At 40.4% G+C, this 15,474-nt stretch overlaps 4 protein-coding genes across 5 annotated transcripts in view; all 4 read right to left on the reverse strand.

Annotated features, from left to right (window-relative positions):
* The window catches only part of LOC111663186 (signal-induced proliferation-associated 1-like protein 1), a 34,333-nt gene extending 31,279 nt beyond the window's left edge, over positions 1-3,054 (reverse strand). The window contains exon 1 of one of the 2 annotated variants that reach the window (XM_023417280.2): positions 2,900-3,054. The gene's annotated coding sequence lies outside the window, so the exon portion shown is untranslated. Of the gene's footprint in view, positions 1-2,770; positions 2,867-2,899 lie in introns of those variants that run through there. The other variant, XM_087176916.1, reaches the window with a different exon arrangement.
* A 1,659-nt stretch (positions 3,055-4,713) lies between these two features.
* gpx2 (glutathione peroxidase 2) lies at positions 4,714-6,710 on the reverse strand. The gene is made up of 2 exons (XM_023417198.2): positions 6,008-6,710; positions 4,714-5,525 (listed from the first exon to the last, which is right to left on the reverse strand). The coding sequence occupies exons 1-2, from the start codon at positions 6,227-6,229 to the stop codon at positions 5,172-5,174; spliced, it is 576 nt and encodes a 191-aa protein (XP_023272966.1). The 5' UTR covers positions 6,230-6,710; the 3' UTR covers positions 4,714-5,171.
* A 106-nt stretch (positions 6,711-6,816) lies between these two features.
* Positions 6,817-11,402, reverse strand: LOC111663124 (ras-related protein Rab-15-like). Its single transcript, XM_023417197.1, has 7 exons — positions 11,210-11,402; positions 8,872-8,932; positions 8,713-8,773; positions 8,553-8,630; positions 8,252-8,341; positions 7,947-8,012; positions 6,817-7,807 (listed from the first exon to the last, which is right to left on the reverse strand). Exons 1-7 carry the CDS (start codon positions 11,331-11,333, stop codon positions 7,649-7,651), a joined length of 639 nt encoding a protein of 212 aa, XP_023272965.1. The 5' UTR covers positions 11,334-11,402; the 3' UTR covers positions 6,817-7,648.
* Positions 11,403-12,623: 1,221 nt separating this feature from the next.
* On the reverse strand, positions 12,624-14,227 carry LOC111663215 (protein max-like; the record flags this gene model as incomplete). The annotated part of the gene is made up of 2 exons (XM_023417328.2): positions 12,624-13,953; positions 14,086-14,227. Coding segments are annotated over 2 exons (327 nt in total), but the record flags the coding sequence as incomplete, so codon positions are not given.
* Positions 14,228-15,474: the final 1,247 nt, after the last annotated feature.

The raw sequence follows: 15,474 nt of genomic DNA on the forward strand, positions 1-15,474 counted from the left end.
GGGGGGTGAAGAGAAGGGGAATTTTCCTTTGTCTGCTTGCATTTGCTCTGTGACAGCACGCTGAAAAGGGATTACATCATCACTATTGTAGCTTCCGAGCCCTCTGCTTTCCCCCCATTTGTTGATATACGATGGATCGTCCGATCCAGACAAAGACGGAGCATTCCAACAGTTTAGCAAGCAGGAAACAGAGAACCACAGTCGCACCTCATTACAGTCAAACTCATCAACCCCCTCACTCACGCAAAAAGACGCTTGCACTGAAAAAAAAAAAAGCCAAAAAAGCCTGAGGCCATATTATCATCAAGTCATTTGACTTCTGACTATAGGCTGACTAATACTGGTCAGACACATGTTTGAAATGACAGGCCTTCCTTTTTTTTTTGGTCGAAAAAAGTGATACATTTCATGCCATTACTAAAGGTCATGTCAAAACTCAGGAATACATGACTCATTTTGGTCTTTGTCACAGAATAAACAAGCCTGAAAAAAATCAGCCTTGTTGCTGACATTGGCCATGTTGGTACACCAGATGATGTAGGGCCGTATCTCAAGGTCTGTTTAGTTTGTTGTCTGGTCTGTCATCAGTAACAGGCACTGAGAGGTGACAGGGGCACAGACTTCAGAGCAGCCAGTCAGGTGGTGCGGCACATTCCCAAAAGGTGAGGTCAAGAGGTTTGAGAAATGATGTAATCTTAAAAGTTTGACAGGGAATAATCACCCCATCATTGTAAAAAGAAATTGGATAAAACTTTTGTAGGCATTAAGATCATTTAATCAATAAAGCACTTTGAACTTGAGAACTGATCATAACAATAATCTCATTATTCATTATATAAAATAAACAGTTAATTTAGGAATTTCATGATGGCCACTTAGCATAATTGCAGCCCACACATTCCAGAGTGGCAAATTATAAAGCAGTACAATGCTCCTCTTGTTGTTGCCTTTTATCTTTGCTCAAGCTATTCCCTTTGAGCCAATGCACGAGAGACAATAGAAATGAAAGCTCAACTTAGCAACAGGAAGCATCCCTCTGTGAATGTGTGGGCACGTTAGAAATACACTACTACAAATGAAGTACAATAACAATTGTTATTGTTATGTCAAAAGTATGATGCAAAAAGTGAAAATAGAAACACTGTCCTTCAGTAACGCAACAGGGGGAGGAGTATTTATGCTGATAAGAAATGTGAGAAGCAACGGACCCACCCCACCCCCCAAGAAACAGACATGTTTGGTATTTGCCTGTAGATGAATTTTGATAAGAAAAGCAAACAAAAACATAAATCTTTTGGCAGATATCGTCAACCTGCTGCTTCTCATATGGGTCTCACGCTGCTATGGCTCCAAACTTGTCTCCCTAAATGAGCAGTTTTCAGGCCCATGCAGGTCTGTCTTATCTTAACCTTGAATGGTATTTCTGTAAACAAAATAAAACACAAAGTTGTTGGTCTGTTGTGATAGACTGAAACAGAGTGAGTATACTTTCCAGTGATGATACAGAGCTGCTGCATTTGATTTGGTTCATTTTCTATAAGAAATCCCATCAGAGAAAGCAAGAAGCAGTCCAGTGTGAATAATAGCTACGTTAAGAACAAGTAAACGGAACAAAGCTGAGATTAGACTCACTATTAAAGATGGCAGTGGACCTGTATGATCAGTCATGCCTACCGCAGGTCGGCTAAGCCTATCAAGAATGCTAAAAATCCTTGATCCTTGCCCAAAGCTAAACTCCAAAGCTTCCTTTTTTTCACCTGACTCATGCCAAGCTGTGCTACTGGAGCGTGCACTATGATTCAGTTAGAGGGCAGCCCAGCAATTTTTAATTTCCTACCTGCATAGTTGCGACTGGTTTGTTACAGCTGGTATTTTGTAAATACTGAATACAATACAGTGTTTGAACTTTGCAAGGTCGGCACTGTGGACTGGTTATAACTATCTAAACAAACCTCTGTTTGCCTTGTAGCCCTGCACTGCCAGATATGTCCTATTCTCTCCTGTTGCCACCACTGTAATGATCTGTACCCCCTCTCTCTTTTCCAAAACAGTGTCCTCATGCCCATGTTGGACAATAAGGGTGGTTTTGTATATATTCTGCACATTAAGCAGAAATAAATCCCCCAAAAGGAGGATCTGAATAGGTATTATATGTTCACAATACCAGCTTATTGAACATTCACTGGGGACCATGACCACTAGACACCCTGGTATACAGAACTGAACACATAACGTGGTACCTCATATCACCATGCAATCAGCTTGGTCTAATCTGTTCTTGAAAACAGATGATGAACCAGGCAGGTTGTAAATAAATAAATCAGATCTAAAATCAGGCAGATGTGGCACAAGGAAATCACTTGGCGTCTCAAATCCCTCCTCGTGTGGCAACAACACGGGGTATACCATGCTGAAAAAACACTGATTTTCTGGTTACACAAGGAGACATCTATACATCCCCATATGTAGTGATGTAGCATGCATGGTGCCACCTGTGAATCGTTTCTGGGAGCAATGCCCTTGACATATATACAACGACGCAGCGCATACATTTATTTTGACAGCCCCAGTGATAGTCGAGTACAAACGCTCCTTACCCACCAGCCCTATTAGTTAAAAAAACACTGGCACTGACTGCGCACTGGCTCCACACTGCACCTTCACACAGCACAAAGATGTGCTTTGTCCTCACACAACCGACAGATGTGTGTAGGCACCTTGTACCACGAACAACACCCCGCACATGACTAGCACCACGCTCCCGACTCACCTTTTCTCCTGCCTGCCTCAAGCTTTAGGATGTCACACAATACGAAGCGGGGTTTTCCTCTTTTTTTGTTTCAACTCGTAAAAAGGTCCTACAAGTCCGAGACACAAACTGCGCACCGGTCTTCCTTACCTTCGCGGGAAACGTGCTCGCTTCGCTTCGAACCGAAAATGCCCCGGTGTCTTCCTCCTGAAAAGCAACTTGGAAGTTTGATAGAAAGTTACGGGTTCGCCTTGCTGCGCTATGCAGCTGCTGGAGGGATGAGATCATTCAGGCAGCCTCCCCTCTCTCACTGCCCCGGAGTCTCGCGAGAAGGCTTCATGGGGGGAAAGCAAACGTTACCGTGGCAACAGTGCTCACCTGTAGTGGGTAGAAGGGAGACGAGGGAAAACGAAGAGCTCTCACTCTGCTTTGAAGATTGAAACCTACCTAGCATGCAAGTTCTAGGTTTTCACTCCGAATTTTTTACCTACAACCTTTTCTCTGTAGGTCCAGTTACACACCCTTTACATACCCATATGTTTTATGTGTTGCTATGTTTAATTTAAGTGACATTTGAACAAAGTTTATTGGGTGTTTCTCCTCTAATCTGCCTAAATTTGGTCTCTCCACTCTCAACAAACAAATTTAACCACACACACAGGGGCCCCAGTGCAGGTCCTGTTCACTTGCATAATGAAAAACTAACAACCTGTGACCTACTGTTGCAGGCTGATAAAAATAGAGAACATCTCCACCAAAAGTTGAGTAGTTCTTATGTGTTTAAAGGAAAATTAACTTTTACAATGCTGTACAATGGTTATTTTGAAAATATTGTACTTATTTCTATAGTTTATCTAATATTGCTGCAGTCACACGCAGGGCCTGTACCAAAATGGTAATTTGTACCAAATTTGTCCAGAGTTGAAGTTACAGTGTGTAACATTCGACACAGATTCAGATGTGGTGAGGTAGTTTTATGTTATATTCTTAATTATTTTCAAGAATTGAATATAGTGGCTCATCTCAAACATAAACAATCTTTGGTGGTGTTTTTCTGCAAGCTGTATGTATGTGTGTGGGGGAGCAGTGCAGAGAGAGGAGAGCCCCCTGGTATTCCTCCTCTAATATTTACTCCTTGTATAGGCTGTATTAGCAGCCTGGCAGTCAAGCCCTGACCAGTTGGCCAGTGGAAAGCATATTAATCAAATGTCCTCATGTCTCATGACACCACAAACATTTAAATTTGATATGCAAACATAACGAGCCAGGCTACAAACACCACAGCCACTGTAAGTGGAATGAAAACCCATCCTGTATCAGGTGACTGAGTTTCACTGCTGTCACAAATGTCCCCGGAGCTATCTGCCAAAGACATTAGGGCAGTGTCTGGCCTGTGTAGCCTGTGGCTCTGACATCATCGGCTGATGTGGATGTGAGCGGATGTGCATAAAATCCACTGCTAATCTGCAGATCTTGCAAACAATGCATAGTGTGCACAGAGAACTAAGGCTGGATATGCGCTCATTACACAGCAGCAAGGGCGATGCTTTCCTAAATGCATGATTTAGGACTCATCTTCAGGTTTCACTGTGGTACTAAAGCATTCCCATAGCTGTACAGGCTACTGGTATCAGCAGATCCTACTAAGAATGGTAGATTTAGTGAATTAGTGGAGAAAGGAGATCTCAGCAAATAAAGAATGAATCAGCAGGCTGGAGGATGCATAATGCAGAGGAATGGCCTGTGAGTTGTCTTAGTCTAAGTGTGCAGTGACAACATGCATCATAACTGGAGATCTTTCTACTCTATATCAAGCCTCATTACTATGCCTACACAGAGCTGTTTCAGACATGACAACATCTGTTTTTGTCAACCTGCATCAGAGGTGCACATCTTTATGGCAGACACCCTTCAGTTTGTAGAGTCAAAAAAAAAAAAAAAAAGATACACTGGTGATAGAGAAATTTGTTTTTAATGTTTTATTCCAGTGCAAACATTTTGTGAATGCATGTGTGGTGAATGTTAATTCATAAAGGTATGAGAGAAGTTGTGTGTTTGTATGATCAAATCAGTAGCACCATCTGCTGGCCAGGCCAGCACAGGGCAAGAAACAAAAGCACACGCAAAAGGAAATACTCTGCTCTTCAAAAGTGATTTTTTTTTTTTAAATGTAGATCCACATTTGTTTAAACCTGGTACTATGCAGTAAAATCCCAGCTTTCTTTCCACTACAATAGGTTTCCGCAAACTTAAAAAATATATTGAACTTATTCATCCACTACTGTTAAGCACTTATAAGGCCTCAGATAATATTCCCTTAACTTTTCAGAATATTACCCTCATTTAATAAGGCTTAAAAGTATGGAGGACAGCATATCATGACTTTAATGGATGGGTAATCATTAAGAGGTGGAGGCTATTCCTAGGTCTTGGTTAATCTTAACAGTCTTTGAATGTCAGGCTCGATGTCAATGGTGGGGAACTTTTTGCTGTATCTTTTAAAGGGCTCTCCCTCTGGCCCAATGACGAATTTCTCAAAGTTCCAAGACACGTCCGTCCTGCAGATGGGACTCCAAACCAGAAACTTGGGGTCCTGCATGAGGGAGTTGGGGTCGTCATCGGGATAGGGGAGCTTGTCTTTCAGATAGGCAAAGACTGGATGTGTGTTTGTTCCGTTGACGTTACACTTCTCAAAGATGGTGAAGTTGGGCTGAAAGCCACCGCCTGGACGCACATGCTGCAGTGAACTAAGGATCTCGCCATTGGAGCAGTTCTCCTGCAAAACATAGATATTAACTTTCAGAATGACAATGATGGTATTTAGTCCAGCTATTTCTATATTGAACAGCAACAATGTAATTTTTTAAGACATAAAGTTTGTCTCTAATTCTGGTGAAATCCAGCCTAGCCAGGATATGGGGTACCAACACTCAAGATCCTGTTCAAATAACGGTTTTCAATAGGTTTTTAAACTCTGCTCAAATTCAGGTGCAGTGAATATGCGACAGCAAAGCAGGGCACCGCATGGAAATTACCCAGACTTAGCTTTACATTTAGAAGACTGAATTTATATCCAAAGAAATCTCTAAACTAGGTACAGTTTTTTATGCAGTGGTGAACTGATACAGCAGGGTTTAACATGAATAATGAAACATCATCTACACATCGAGCAATTTTATGAGATTTCTGACTTATATCAAGACCAGATATTGCAGGGTACCACTGAACTTCATTAGGCAATAATGCTGTTCAACTGACCTGATATCCAAACTGGTTACAGGGAAAGCCCAGGACCACCAGCCGATGAGGGTACTTGCTTTGAAGCAGGTTGAGCTCGCTGAAGTCCCGGGTGGTGGTGCCTCAGAGCGAGGCCACGTTCTCTATGAGGACCACCCGTCCCCTGTAGACGTTAAAGTCCACCGGGTCTCCCTCCAGCGTGGTGGCCTTCAAGTCGTAGAACGTCTTGGCGATGAACGTCATCTTAACTCCTGTGTTTCCACACTGGAGCCAGACGGGAACTCAGCGTGTGACAGCACCCAACGGCTTGGTCAGCTGACTCACTTAGGGCAGAAAGCTGCCTTTCATGGGTGTCATATAGCTCTGCAGGATACTGATCTACACCTGACACACAACACTATTTACAAGTTTCAGATAAATTGATATAAGTGATTGTAAAACCACAAAAGAACATGAAGCAGTTTTTTTGAATGATTAACAGTAAGACGTGTGTTATCCTACTCAGAATAGGATCAGTATTCATGTGTTTGAATCCCAACATAATGTGCTTTTGTTAACTGGATTTTTTTTTTTACCTTTTATAATATTACAGGCATGTATTTGACTATATGTAGTCAAATCTAAGTGTTGAGCAGGAAACAGCATATTCTTTTATGGTGTCTTTATGACATGTATCAGTTTTCTCAGTCATCAAAAATTTAACATGTGATCACCTGTCTTTCACAGCATGTGATGAAAAATGAATGAATCTACTGTTTGAACTCTCTGTGGACCTAACTCCACTCTCAGTCCAAATTTAGTGACTCAGCAAGGCTCAGATACCCGATTAATTAGATTTAAATATGAAATTTCAATTTATTGACCCAGATAACACTGTGCATTACATTTTTTTCCCCATCATTCTCGAGTATCAAACATTATATTAAAATTATTGTGGCTGTGGCACCTCAGAAGACCCTGAAAACATTAAATTAACCAGCAGTGACAATGCTTCAATGCACAACTTACAGCAGGCAATGTCAGTCACATTCATAAAACTAACCACAAATATACATTCAGAATGGTAAATTTCAGGTCACTGAACATGGCACAACAATGTCTCCCTTGAGGAAATAAGGCCATCGTGTAAATGAATCCATGTCGGCTTGGTTTGAGTTTCAAATGTGTAAATAATTCATGTCTTTCCTCCATCTAAATTGTTGTAGCATCGATACTTACCCTAATAAACACATTTCTTTGATATGAAATCACATGTTATCAGTCAATTTGCGGATATGCAGCCTGCAAATCAAATCAAAAAGAAACAAGAAAGCAAAAGCGCTGGAATACAGTGAACTGATGTAGTACATGTTTAGTGTAAAACTAAATGAAGAGAGCATTTGTATTGATAGATTTGTCGGACGCAAAATGAACACAGCTACCCTTCATGAACTATAGACTCTTCACTGGCAACAGGGTTCAGTGATCATGCAACAAAGTTGGCCCTCTGCTGGTAGCTGCTGCCAACTGCATTTACCACCATGTAACTTCACTGACAAATAGTGACACCAGCAAAGCGCCTGTCCAGCAGGTCCAAGTACCTATGAAGACGGCAGAGGAGGGCTGAGTCAAGTCACAGTGGAGAGCAGATGTCTTTTAATGTGTCAGCCATGGCACGTTCTGCTAACAGGCACAACTCCTCTGAGCGTTGTCGTCGGTATCTTGACTCCCCTTCTCTTCCTCCAAATCGGCCTTTTCTAGATAATCATCCAGGGATCCCAACAAGCTGTCCACGTCTCTCTTGTGAGCCTGCAGCACCAGTTCTGTCATACGAGTGAATGACTCGAAGAAGGAGGAAGAAAAACAATAAATACATAGACGAATGCAAAAACGAAAGTCAAGGGGGAGCTCCCCCATAATATCTGAGCACATTCCTGATGTGACAGAGCAGATTCCTGGGGAGATACACTATGTGTCCTACCTCGCTGATGTTACTGCTGGTGGAAGCACTGGTTTCAAAGAACTCCATCTCATAGGTTTCTGCTAGCTGAAAGGTTCAGTTGGATACGGTTAGAAACACATACAACAAAGACGTTGTATAGTTGTAGTCAGTTTTCAGATGGTTTAGGACACTGGCTGGTGATCATTTGCTCCCATTTGAACACTGTGCTCACAGAGAATCACTACCAACAATGAGAACATTTTAATAATAGTAACTAATTTTTTGACTACACTCAGAAAACTAAAAAAAAAAAAAAAAAAACACAAAATAAGGCTCCATCAAACCTTGCTTCCTTGCTCATTCGTCACCTGCCTCCTGAGCTCCTCATCAGACTTGTTTCCTACCAAGATCCTCTGCACCTTGTCTGGGGCATACTGCAAAATAACAACAACAACAACAACAACAACAACAACAAAGACAAGACAGACAGAATGGGGATAAGGGACTTCATCATCTTGTCACTCATAGTAAGCCACTGGATGTGCAGCGAGCACCGACACCTCAGGAGGCAGCAATACAAATACTTGGTCGCCGTGAAGGGCAGCGAGTGCAAGGGGAGTGAAATGAGAGAGATTATTGCCTTACTTCATCCACATCACTGGCCCACTTCGCTATGTGCTGAAAGGACGGCTTGTTTGTGATGTCGTACACAAAGATGATACCCTGGACAAGTAAAAGGGATTACAGAGTGAATGCTACAGTGGCCCATAAGGGTAACTTGACTCCAATTGATTGTTTATATCACCTGCGCCCGCCTGTAGTACTGTTTGGTTATGGTCTGATAACGCTCCTGACCAGCCGTGTCCCTGCACAGAAGACAAACATACATAAATAAACCACATAATGTGCATGTCCGCATACTGCAAATGGAAATAATTTAAAAAAAAAAAGACATTTAACGTACCATATCTGTACTCGCACCTTGACTCCATCTATTTCTAGTGTTTTCATTTTAAAATCAACTCCTGCAAACAGAGAACACAAGGTCAACCTGGCTTTACTTCAGCAACTGAGACAGAATGGTGAAAAAGAAATCCTGCTTTGTAGTGTTTTATATGGGCTGCTGTGTGTTTGTGAGCGCTTAATGAGTGTTGCTCAAAGACACTATTTTTCTCTAATGAATAGGATCGCAGTCACTCTCAGTGTCAACTTTTAAATCACTGTGTCTAAACAAGGGGGGTGCAACTCATGTCAACTACAGTAGTGTGGTGTCTGCTGGGTGACAGGACAAGAGAGCTAAGGAATGTCACAGTCACTTCTTATTAAAGCATGGGCAATAGACAATATATTTATTCTTCATGCTATATGCTGTATATGTTGGATGCTTTAAGTATATGTTGTAGTATTTTTAAGGTTATGCAGTTTATTACTTTCAAGAACAATTCATCTGCTGATTATTTTTCAAATTTTTAAATTAAGCATGTGGTATAAAAAACAAAAAAGAACAGGAAATTGTGAAGAATGACAATCCCAATTTCATAACACTCAAGGCTTCAATTTGCTTGATTTGTCTGACCAACAGTCAAAAACCCAGAGATTTTCATTTCATCATCACATGAACCAAAAAAAAAAAAAAAGAGCAAGGAAATTGAGAAGCTGTAACATAATGTTTGTCGTTTCTGCTTGAAAATAAACTGATTAAATGGTTGATTTACGAGTGTTTTTCACAGCAGACATTTTTAACTTGTCATAATAGGAAAAATCACTGGTGTAACTAATAACATTAACCACGGCTCTGATAGAGTGACAGCGAGCACAGAGAAGGCCTGTGAATCTCTGCTACACCATGCTATAATACATTATACTACATACCTCTTCCTTTACTTATTATTACTTTTGCTGCTCTGACATTTCATATTCCCTGCGTGGGATCAATCAACTTCATCTTATCCCATCTTATACACTGTGCTGTCGCCAGTTCCGCTATCAAGTATCAACTCTATGTTGGTTAGGTGAGTTGGTCCACTGACAAGCAGAATTTTATTTTGAGATGTTTCATTTGAATGTAGGGCTTCTAGTAAATCAGAAAAAAACACCTACTATACAGAGCACTATAGAATCCTGCTTTCACTGTATTTTTTTTTATTCAGTGTCTGTAAAGCTGCTCATGGATTGTCAGCAGATAACGTAATCACTGTAGTCTGTGTCTGATGTTCAGAGTTTTACACAGCTCCAGAAATGACCACATTTTGGTGTATTTTCCCTTTAATACAAAAGCGACTGAGTCTTTCTAATGTACAGGATAACTTATTTGCCACGATTCTTATGAGACACAAAGCCTTTTTAAATACCTTGTCACCATTAAAATGTGCCATGTAATATATGCAGAGCTGTACAGTCACCAGCTCTGACTGCTCAGCCTCCATGCCAGCACCTTATTGGTCCTACAGGTCCCAGGAAGACACTGTACTTGTGAGACATGGGGGACGCAGAGGCTTGTGAAAGGGATGACAGAAGCTGAATGAAGTTTACCGATAATCACAATATCTGGGCTCTAAAAGCAAGGAGATTTCATGTACTATGCACTTTCTCAAATAACTGGGTTTAATCCCATGCAAAGCCTTCCCACCCTGCAAGCTGACAACCAACCTTTTTACCCTGAAGTAGACTCCACTCTGCATTACAGCCATTTCTGTTACAGTCACAACAAAGTACAGTATATATCCTATCACTGAAGCATGTGCTGACCATTTTTTTTTGTTGATGTGAACATAATTTACTCTTTTGTGTAAAACAGCCCCACTGCTTTCATCAAAGTAATTAGTCTCTAACAACCAGGAAAAGAGGCAGCTGTGATATGAAGCAATAATCAAGAGTTACTTTCTGTGAATAAAAATACAAGATTAAAAAAAAAAAAAAATCAAACACCCTGAAGGCAGAAATAATTATGTTTTTTCCTGTCGACCTTCCTTTCCATTGTGTTTGTGGTCAGGATCAAATCTCTATTAGAAAATTAGCAAAATGTAGTGTGGCATGTTTTGAACAACATGAGCATTCTAGCTTTCTGAGTGTTGATATTTTTTTCAGGGCTGTTGTGACCCGAGGCAGTTTTTACTAATCCTACCAGCTAAGCAGGCCTTGTTACAAAAGGGAAACTTACAGTATATTCCTCTGAAAATTAAATTGAAAAACAGTCACAGCCTCGACATTCACTCTGTAAAACGTGTTCACTGATGTTTATCTTGTTCAACCTGTGGCTGACACATATGATGAGAAAGAAGGAAACTTGTTGGATGGCTTACCGATGGTGGAAATATGTGACGGATCAAATTCGCTTTCCGTGAACCTGCGCAACATGCAAGTCTTTCCAACTCCCGAGTCCCCGAGCATGAGCAGCCTGAACAAAATGTCGTACTGTTTAGCCATGACTGAAAACTAAAACATTAGAGAAAGCATGACTGTTCCATGAAACTCTTGGCTGGTGCTCTCATTCAATGTGTCGCCGTGTGCTGCCTTCAGGCCCCCTCGGAAACGCCTACATCTAAGCTCGGAGGTCGTAAAATCAGTCTGAACCATGGATGTATTAACGTACAGCAAGGTTTAGGTTTTTACACAAGTAAACTGTTTACATAGCTTTTTTTTTATAAAAAACGTTGGTGGTTTATTTTTATGGTTCATCGGCAGAATTAAGCATTTCACTACAGGATTTAAAAAGAATGTAAAAACATTTACGTCTGTGATTAGCCTATTTACATCTAGTCCATCTAATGTCACAAACTCATCACGTTTGTCTTTTGTTTTGTCATGGCTTACACTTCGCCTGCTTTATAATCATCTCACTATGTCAACTTGATGATTTCAGTCGTGTTTTACGTTTCCTTGTACAATTTCCTACGGCTCTTGGAGGCCGCATACAACCTGCATCCTTGAAGAGGCTGCCTGCTTTAGTAGGAGTGTCATTCAGGATCTCAGGACACATCACACTTGACTACCAATATTTAAACAGATAGTACAGGTAAGGCTGTGGCCAGGTATTCATACCACTCAAACCACAATTCAAATATAATGTGATCTACAAACATTTAAGGGCTTAATATCCTCCCGTCTTTCAATACATTTTCCCTCTAATTGCTTTAATTCCACTCGCAATTTCTTACATTTTATTATACATATTAGAATTCATTAACTGGGATTGGAGGTGAGTTGATTCCATCACTCAGCTGTTTCCCTCGAATCCAACACACACATACAGAGCACAGTTTAATACCCAATAAGTCAGTTAGGAAGCCTAATGTGCAAAAGCATCACAAGATCTTATAAAACTAGAAATACCGCCTTCACCAAATCCAACCACTCAAGTTGCCGTCACAATCTCCTCTTCTGTTCCTGAGTTATAGCACTGAATAATATTTTTGCAGAGCATGATGATGTCACAGTGAAGTTGACCTTTGACTGTTTGGATATAAGATGTCATCACTTCATCATTTTATCCTATTAGACATTTGTGTTAAATTGTGTCATAATTAGTGTATGAATTCTCAAATCACAGTGAGCTTAACCTTTGACCACCAAAATATTATCAGTTCATCCTTGAGGTTAAGTTGGCATTCCTGAGATATTGCGTCCAAAAGAATGGGACAGAGAAATCAACAGCCCAAAATCTTCTAACCAAGAATGTCGCCGGCATAGAAGCATAAAAACACACTGGATCACAAATACATCCCAAAAGGATAAAATAGTTTTATTTATAGTCTCATAATAAAGGTATGCCTTAACTTGCAAGACAACCGTTGGCAGTATGTACAACATACCTGTAATTTCCATGGAATGGAACAAACAAATATCGATTACGTACACACTAATTTACCTCTGCAAGAAGGAAAAAAAGAAAGATAAACGTTCCCAGCACAGGCAAATATTTCAAGGGAAGGCTTTTCTTTTGCAGAGCTGACACCATTTAAGAGTATACAGTGTTATATACTACACACTGACATGGACTTCCATTAACAAAAATAAAGATCACTGCCCTTTAACTGCATTGTGTAACATTCAGTATCCATTAGGGGATTTTTTTATACCCACATTTTATTTAATAATAATAAAAATAGAGGGAAATAAATAGTTGAACCTGTGAAAAATCCTCTAAAACAACAGGTCAACTTGTTCATCCTCCTGTGTTCTGTGGAAAATCTCAAGCCAAACATAAGGGAGATCAGACATAAGAATATATAAGGGTAAGAAATCAATTTTGGTGCATCACTATAAATAGAAGGATTCATTTGATTACACAAACATTTTCAAAGACAAAAACTTCAGCCACCTACACTGAAGAAGGAGGGTTGCATCTTGCATAACATACATTTTTTTCAAAAGCAACTTCACATTCTTTTTCTGGAAAAGTATGAATATTAAAAAGGTAAACTACCCTAATTACCATTTTCTCAAAGGTCGTAAAGTTTGACAACTCCTCCACCAGATTGCAGAGGTTGGTCAAAACAACCAAAAGAAAAAAAAGGTTATTTTTTTTGTAGCTTTACTAAAGCTTCATACCTTGTCTTCTCCACATTTGATTATGAATGGTTATCATGAGGTTCAAAAAATATCAGTCCTTCAAAACTGCAGAGCTGCCTCACTTTGTGGGTCTTAAAAGTTGTTGCTGGGCCAAAAGAGGAGTGACAGGATGCTTGCCAAGTGGAAAAAGAAAGGTAGAAGCGTTTTATACATAATAGCACCTCTCTCACACAGTCTTCACCTCATCTCCTGGACTGGCGTAAGAAGGCAGGACTGAGCGCGGACAAGTAAGAGGAGTCGGGGCTGGTGGGTAAAGAGAGTCTGTTTGGAGAGCCGGGGGTGGCACAAGCCTAGCTGGGTTCCGCACGCAGCTTCTTTCTGTTGGGCGGCTCGTCTGGCTCTGATTCAGAGCTGGAGTCGGAGCCGCCGTCAAAGGCAGACACCGCGCTCCCTTTACGGTTTGTGTACAAGCTGCTGTCAGAAGAGTAGTTTGTCTGGAGCTGAGTGTTCCCCTTGGCTTTCTCCAGTGCGCGAACTGCAAGAAGTCAACACAGACAGCAAGCCAAATAATACAGTGGTAAATACCACACTAATCACTTGTAACAGAATGACCACATCACACTTTGTTGTGAAGAGACATCAAAAACAAAAACATTCCTCCACTTACCCTGCTGTTCCAGCAGTGCATTCTGCTTCTTTAGGTCATCAATGTCTTGCTGGTGGGTGTGGTTTTTCCGCCTCATGAACTGGATATACTCAGTGGCTTTGTCTAGAATCTGTGCTCGGGAAGCCTGTTTAACAGAGTTCTGTCAGCAGAAATTTCAGAGAGCCATGGGGCAACGCTGTAGTGAATATTTGTTCAGGCACAACATGTTATTCTCTTACCTAACCAACAGTACCTCAATCTTATACACTTATGTTACTTTTTAGTCTCGTTCAGTTGTGGAAAGTAACATTTACTCAAGCACACTACTTAAGTACAATTTAGAGGTGCTTGTACTTCAGTATTTTAGAAATACTGTACTGTAAAACTGTAAAAACTGTACTTTTCATATTAAGTTTTTACAAATAAACATATGATAAGCTGATAAAACACAACACATTATTAAAGATAAAAGCAGTGTTCTCTGGCTTGTGGCCGATTACAAAAAAGCTGTGTGTCTACTTGGGGCCCATTGTCACAAGCTTAAGACAAGCAGTTCCACCAAATTATCCAACATTTCATTAAAATGGTAAAGATCAGATAAAATGAAAAGAAAATACTACATGTTTGTGGAGTAGAGTCTCGTACTAATCATCTCACAACCCAGCAGATTTATCTTGTGAACATTTGGAGGGGCACAACCCTAGGGGTTGTCCCTTGGGAACCACTGAACTAAACTTCCTGACTGTATATGAAGTAGTTAAAACTAGCTCCACTTGAACCACTACAACAGCAAAATGCTCCATTTGATACATTTTTAGTGATAATTGTTTGTATAATAGTAAAAACGTTTGTAAAATAAGTGTAAAAAAGGGTGCAGGCTGCAGTTATATAGAGTTTATAGCAATTCCCAGATAACATGGGACAAATCAACAATGAGTCCAAACTGTAATAAACTCTGATAAACCGACTGAATATTTTGGACTTGGAAATGCAGCCTACACTATTGATGAAGTTTGCAAGCTGTGAAAACAGTCAGAAAGCACGACACAATATGACAGAACCTGCATTTTCACCTTTTTATCATGTGCCTCAGACAAATGCCGCTGTTGCCTGCACCTTATACTGCTTTTGCTGACCATCTTCAGGTAGACATACAGTTCTCATGAATTACCAAGGTGCTTTGCATTTGCACAAGTTAATACAACCCCTAGACATGTCACGGAACTTCAGAAAAGGAAATAAGGGCAGAGGGTTTTTGCTGACTGTGTGGCATCTGTTTGCTTTCCTGAAGACATACAGGTGTTTCATTCAGGCTTTCTGCCCTATGTGAACAGTTAGCTGGCAAGAGGATGGATGAATGGATGGGATGATTAAATTTAGGAGCGGTTAATCTATGTTGGTTTTTTTTTT

Source organism: Seriola lalandi, unplaced genomic scaffold (genome assembly GCF_002814215.2).
Source record: "Seriola lalandi dorsalis isolate HSWRI2012SDOR001 ecotype SW California unplaced genomic scaffold, Sedor1 jcf7180002054573, whole genome shotgun sequence".
NCBI classification, from domain to species: Eukaryota; Metazoa; Chordata; class Actinopteri; order Carangiformes; family Carangidae; genus Seriola; species Seriola lalandi.

Coding starts and splice junctions, on each gene's coding strand:
- LOC111663124 (XM_023417197.1), bottom strand. CDS start 11,333: ATGGCTAAACAGTACGACATTTTGTTCAGGCTGCTCATGCTCGGGGAC. Junction 8,631..8,712: donor AGTACTACAGGCGGGCGCAG/GTGATATAAACA, acceptor TTACTTGTCCAG/GGTATCATCTTTGTGTACGA. Junction 8,013..8,251: donor CGAATGAGCAAGGAAGCAAG/GTTTGATGGAGC, acceptor TGAACCTTTCAG/CTAGCAGAAACCTATGAGAT.